This window comes from Agrilus planipennis, unplaced genomic scaffold, assembly GCF_000699045.2.
Source record: "Agrilus planipennis isolate EAB-ADULT unplaced genomic scaffold, Apla_2.0 scaffold12, whole genome shotgun sequence".
Taxonomy (NCBI): Eukaryota; Metazoa; Arthropoda; class Insecta; order Coleoptera; family Buprestidae; genus Agrilus; species Agrilus planipennis.
Window position 1 is genome coordinate 299,243 of NW_020439003.1, and position 7,009 is coordinate 306,251.

At 32.4% G+C, this 7,009-nt stretch overlaps 1 protein-coding gene across 1 annotated transcript in view; it reads right to left on the reverse strand.

Annotated features, from left to right (window-relative positions):
- Nucleotides 1-7,009, reverse strand: part of LOC108733352 (rho GTPase-activating protein 26) — a gene marked incomplete at its 3' end in the record, with an annotated part of 74,937 nt that overhangs the window by 13,127 nt on the left and 54,801 nt on the right. The window contains exon 3 of the mRNA XM_025975995.1: nucleotides 2,231-2,404. Coding sequence (XP_025831780.1) covers nucleotides 2,231-2,404 — 174 coding nt within the window. The remainder of the gene's footprint in view (nucleotides 1-2,230; nucleotides 2,405-7,009) is intronic.

Here is a 7,009-nt window from a genome sequence, read left to right on the forward strand (position 1 = left end):
TGAACTAAATCCTTTGATAAATCGCAAGGGGGTAGAGCGCGCACACGCAACCATCAATGACGTTACCGATCAATAACTTTACACCCCCGCATGTGACGTCATATCGGTGTTATTTCAGGGAACGTACGTCATCCAAAACCTCCGAAATTTGCAAAGAGCGAAAGACACGGAACGGGGCGACCGCGAGCGATGACAGGCGAAATCATCAAGACAAAAGCTCTATTTTTAGACGCGGGTCGAAGTTTACGTCGTCAAATTACCTATATAGGTAGATATATAGGAAAGGTCGAAACTAAAAATGAAAAATTAGACGAAAGGGTAAACTGAGCTTACGTCATGCTTAAATACAAAAGCGATTTTGGATAATATCTTAAAGATTGGGTCAGTCCTTGTCAAAACGATAAAAGTAATCGTCATCGGTCGTAAGTCCTAAGCCTGATAGGGCACGCACCTTCACTGTTTCCTGTCCCGAACTAATCTTTGATTGCCACGAAGTTGGCACCCTTATTCATGAAGTTTGAATTTTCTTGCGTTCTGTACCCCTAGGGATAATTCTATAGTTCTCGATAGAATTTTAACAACAAAACCAATAAATTAAATTTCGGGGTGCTAACGTCAGACCGCACCCTTTTATCGTAGAAAAAGTGCTCTCATACCTAAGGAGGATAATAAATAAAGAGTTCTGAAGTTTCTGATAGTTTTTGCAAATAATTTTGCAAAAAATTGAAACTTGAAAAATTTCTTTTATTCAAATTTTGACTAGAATTGTGGGTAGTTGGTAGTCCCTAAATTGTTTAAAAGTTAATTGAAAAATAGGGTCAATAAAGACTTGACCCATTCGAGTTCGTGGTTACAAAATATATTGGAGCCAATTTTAAACGAAGCACGAGTAGCATTATATAGCAGTAGTTCTAAGAGAAACTACACCAACTTGTGTATTTTTTGTGCAGTCGGAGGTAGTTTTGACCAGAGCTGCTGTAAATACTCGCGATTCGTACGATTTCGCATTTTATAAGCTTATGACATTCGTAGACTTTTGGGATACTGGCCATTTTTCTATTAACTTTTTTAACATTAAATTGCATCTCAAATCTCTATTTAAGATTGACAATTTTGAAGGAATAAAATACAACTTATTAGCCACATTTCTGTGAAAAACTACCCATTTAAAACCAAATTAAAAAAAAAAAAATTAAACTTAAAACAATATGCACTTCATTTCAGATATATAAAGATACAAAAGAAAAATTGCACAGGCAGTTGTGTATATTTGGTAGTTCGATTACCTCTTAACAAAAGCAAAATTACAAAGAATTTTGAGAAAATACTTTTCTATTATGCATAAATAACGTTTTTTTATGGGTGCTGCCACCATCATAATCGGTGACATTTGATGGAACAAACGTGTAGGTATGAGAATAATAATTACGATGTGGGCGTTACGTCAGAAAGACTTTGTTTGTAATAAGGATGTGCTTCATGAAATTAATAAACTTATAATTACCACTCACACAGAAATAAAGAGCTTTTCTATGGTCAACGGCGCTTTAGTCGCAAATGCCAATGTCACACCCACAGGGCTTATAAAATCCAACAGAATGATGATCGGAATCTCTTACACAAAACAGTCTGTAATTATGTCTTTATCTCACCTTATCAGCATCGAAACTAACAATAACAATAAGCACACCCTAATTCTTAACGGGATATTGATTAGTGATGCATATTTATATTAATAAAAATTTAATTAACAAGAGTTTACCACTCGAGTTTGGAAATTTAAAATTATTTACGTACCATTAGTATTATCTTAAAGCACGCAAAATGTACAGGTTGAAAAATCTAAAATAAATTACGCAAATATAGAGACAGATGCGTAGCCAGACGGACAGAGACTGGAAAAATGTCCCTGACACTTATTGTTTCGACAAAAAATAAAATAAGAATTGATGATTTAGTCTTTATTTATCTACCCTGCCCTGGGAATGATTAAACGAATTTGTTTTGACTTTTGAGTAGTTAATCCTATTCTGATGTATGAAAGTAATTAAAACCTGAACTGTATTAGACATGGTGTTTAGATGAACAAATAAATATAAAAAATGTATCAATGAAAAATCGAATGTCTTCGACTTTCAGTAATGCCTATGAGCCTTCCCGAATTACTCAATGAGTGAAATGTACACATTAAATTTATATAAAACAAAAATTTGAAAATTATAAAACTTACCTCTTGTAATACTGCTTCTTGTTTCTTTGCGGTTAAATTTAAATATCGTTCTTGACTTTGGCAAAATTTAGCTGTTTGCTTATCGAACTTCTTTTTTCCACTCTTAACGTCACCTATGTGTTTCTTCCTGAAATTTTCTAATGGCGCCACCACCTGATCGTACGCGGATTTTAACTGAAACAATAGAGAAAATGTTGCTCAAAATCAAATGAAAAGAAACAAAAAATTACAACTTTAGAAGAGTCATCTCGTTCTTAAACTTATTAGAAGTCGATAGAGTTCAAGAAAAAGTCATTAACATTAATAACTATTTTCGAGTAACAAGCTCTTGCACGAAAGGCAGAAGTAATAGCCTTCTTGGATTCCAAAGACTAATAAGAAACTGTCACAAACGGCGTTAATAACAATTATTATAACGTGAACCGGGTTTTTGAAAAAGAGTTTCTGATCTTTTTATCACGCATTAATATGCTCTGCTCTTAATATGTCATGCGAACATTATTTAAACAAGGATAACGAGAATTCTTTAACTAGTAAATTGCATTTTATTTTTTCTTTCGGTTACCAAAAATGTTAAAAGTAATAAAAAATCAATGTTAGGAGTTTAAATACAAAAACCGTAAAGATATTAATTTATGTTAGACAGACAGGAAGATGTTTTGAAGATGAGCTACAAGAACACTTTAAATCGCACAAAATATTAAAACTTATGCAGCACATTTTAATAATGAACAACAAAATTTTAACAATAATTTTCAACACAATTGTACTGTTTATTAACATTAATGTTAACATAAATCTTCTCAGCCTTAACATCAAGTTTAAAGATTGCATTACATAACTCCTTTAAGTAAAAGTTTAACACAAAACAAAAGTGAATTTGTATCTATACAATTATTGGTGTAATCATCAATAAATAAAGCGGTAGCGGTAAACATTGTTAAAATATACTAAATATTAACACTGATGCTAAGGTTTTTAACACAAACACACCTGCATAGCAAAAGTTGCATCCAGTTATATATATAGATAGCTCCTCGCTATTCAACTTACCCGGCGCATTCACCATATTTTAGATTGTCGCAAAAATTACTATTTGTTATGTAGTATGAACAAAGGTATAAACAATTTAAAAATTGTTTCATAACAGATACCATATTATAGCAAACGATGTCATGTTTGTTTTTCGTCAAGTGCTTTGTAGTACTACAATTTAGCTAGAGATAAACAGATATAGAATTTATTAAAACGTGTTTATCGCCTCGCCACATTTGGTTTGTACACAAGCCAAAGGGAACAGTTATATTAATCATTGTTTAAATTTCAAGATAGACTGGAGTATTCTTCTAAAAAGATTAGGTACAATATCAATACAATATCTGGAGATTTCGATCTCTACAAGACGTACACCATATAAGGGTTGCGATTCAGTTTATTGTTTAACGATAACATAGCAGAAGCCACCAACGGCATAACGTATTATACTGTACATGTGTATAACGTAACACATAAATATCTAGTTAGAACCTGCATTTAAGAAGAAACAAAGGCAGGCTGTTAAAAATTCCAGAGTTGTCTGCTGGAGATAATGGTGTCATTGATGCAGCTACAGACAAGGGGGTGCTTTGAGACAAAATGTTTTAAATACCAACGACAAAGAGGTCAGCATATCGTTCAAGTAATAATAAAAATTATCGCAGTCTTTTTTGATCTTCTATCCTCTATCGCTTGTAAGATAATTAAATTATACATTAACACATTCTTAGTATACATAAAGGGACAAACACAACATGTCGCTACTTGTATTTCTACGTTTGTGTATGTGTAGTCGGAAACATAATCGTACTNTTAAAAAAATATTATTATGAAGGACAGGTGAGTGTAGAGTTAGAGGTAATATAAAATTGCATACAAAAAACCATTAGAAATTGTCGATTTTCGAAATTTAGGAAGTCAGATAGCTCAGGATTGTGAAGCACGAAGGGTTACAGACATAGTAAAAGCATGAGTAAAAAACGGGAAGGGGAATACGTAGCATAGATTACTGTTTGTAAACACTTGAGGAGTTGTGGATTTCTGGGTCAGATTAGGCTAGGAAAATGCTAAAATTAACTCAGGATAAAAAAGAGTGGAGATGCGTGTCCAAACCAGACGGTCGACTGTCTAATGATCACAAATACATATTTCTAATTTCTTCTTCTTCTAACTTCTAATAATAAGTGAATAATTCTTGAAATTACTATCTTTGGAATCGACTTAAATACTCAATAATTTCATGCCTCTCTATACAAATTTTTAATACTTACACAAGTAAGTGGCTGGTTGTAATTGACATTGTGCCTCATATTGGAACGAACATTGTTGAATTGGTTTCGCATGTTATTGGAAGATGAAACGGCGTCGTTTGTAGAATAATTGACGGGACTTGCGTGCCCACTGGGAGACAAATGTCCTGACGAATTTGAATATGGAGATCCACCGTTTGCTGTGTTGGTAATTTTGGTACTACTGCTGGTAGATTTAGGAGAGGTTGATTCCGCTAAATTTTCCGTTTCCGGAGTGGTGTTGAATATTTTTTCGTAATTTTCTATCAATATTTCGACGACTACATTGTAAAACTTCAGGTCCATAATGGAAGCAACTGTTTCTTCTTCAGGCCTCAGTAATGTCGGCCCAAAGCAAACACCCAAGTTGCTAATGGACATTAAGTTTTTATCACTTTTCGCTGCAACCCTACATTTGAACAATTATTATTAAAACATGACTTAATAAAAACCGACGTCTTCTTACTTTGTTAGGTGTTTGATAAGAAGTTTTAAAACCTCGAAATTAACCTTTGGTAATCTGTGAATTAAAGTATGTACATCTTTTACTCTCATATCCCGCGTTTCATTTTCTGTAAAAAAGTGAAACTACAGTTAAAAATTAAAAATAAAATGAAATGGGTATACAAATAAAAAAAATAAGACACTTACTGACAGCAGCAATGAACCCGTTATGGTATCTGTGAGTCATGAGAGGTTCGGGCAAGTTTCTCAGGTAATTTTTTAAAGCGCTAGTTATAGTTTTGGTTTCCCATTCGACAGGATCATCCAAATTTGGAATACGATTAGATTTCCGTCTATCTAAACACATAGATAATAATTTGGTAACTTTTGAAGATACACCCACTACCCTATATATCCCAACATCTTCGAGGCCCCTGTTTTCAAGTTCTTCAATACACTTCTTCACAAACTGAATCCCAATCTCATCCAAGACTTGACAATCTTGCTTTTGAAGTTTCGTTATTCCTGGTGTCGTGTATGTCTAACAAATTAATTAATAAATTTAAAAGAAATGCATATGTAATAGTTATGTGTAGATCTATTTCCTTAGTAGCTAAGGTTTCATTCTATTGATTTCAATTTTTTAATTTTAAAATTGTTTTACAAAAAGGGAGTTATATCTAAAAAGAGAAAACATTAAGTAAATGTTAGGCACTTACAGGTTCTTTTCCATCCATTATATCCAGCCAGGATTTCCTATCGGTTTCGGAAACAGCTTGGAATGTGTAAGTGATGCCAGGCCTTGAATCCACTTGTAAATCGAAACAAAACCTTTTTTCTATCGAATCTGACATTCGTCTGACGCAAGACGAAAGAACCATTACTTCTGGTTGTTCTTTCTAAAATTAAAAACTTTCAGCCTAATAACACTTCACGTACGTGCATTTTTTTTAGATATGTCTAATAAACTTACAATATTTTTACTTGTTAGTTGATTGTAAGGTAACATTGTAAATTCCTTGGTTTCCTTATTGTACGTACACCAGTGTTTGGTACATGTCATACCAAACGCCTCTAAAAAAATAAAAACGCGATATTTCATTTTAATTTTGCTTTATACCAAAGTTTTTGTACATACTTTTCTCTAGCAGATAGAGGTATCCCTCTTTACGACCTCTAGAATTTCTTATGGGCTCGTCTAGAGATTGTTTCTGCATTTCATGAAGTCTATTTCTTAGTTTTTTACTGTTTTCCTCAAAGTTACTTCGTGTCACTTGCAACTTATATTGAAGATCTTTCATATAAGGCCGGAAATCTTTAGCAACTTCGTGACCCTGAAGAATTTTACGTTTCATTAGGTAATTAATAAACAAATTTTATCCTGATTATTTTTGTTTCAATTAAACCTTTAGAAACAAATGATAACATATTATAATGTAGGTACAATTAAGTCTAAAATAATCACTCGCGATCAAAGTGGGTGAAGATGGGACTCAATCTCTTGAGTACTGTTTTATGCTTAAAATAGGCAATGTAATTAAATTTCTTGTTAGAAAATTCATAGATATCTAAATATCAAAAACATTAGATTGCAAAGTACCGTACAGATAATAATAATTCAATTTTAGGTCGACATTCAGACAGTAAATACAATTTTCAACTTCTTTGATTTTTCTTTACTAAGTTTTGTAGATTGATTAAAAAAACCAAAAAAAAATTATTATTGAGTCACAATTACAGTAACAATAATTATTTAGAGACGCATTATGATGTTCCTATAAAAAAAAAATAAGGACATTTTAAACAGGAGAACGAAATATATATTGCTACCCTCTAGGTGGCCAGCTGAGATGTGAATAGAAAAATCAGCAACTAAATAAATTAAATAAGATAGTTTATAAAAAAGTGTTCTGGCATACTAAATACCATGAGATTTCGTTCGGTTTAATTCGAACCATGTTAATTTAAAAATATGACGAAATTAATTAGTATTTTACATTTTTTTCGCTGT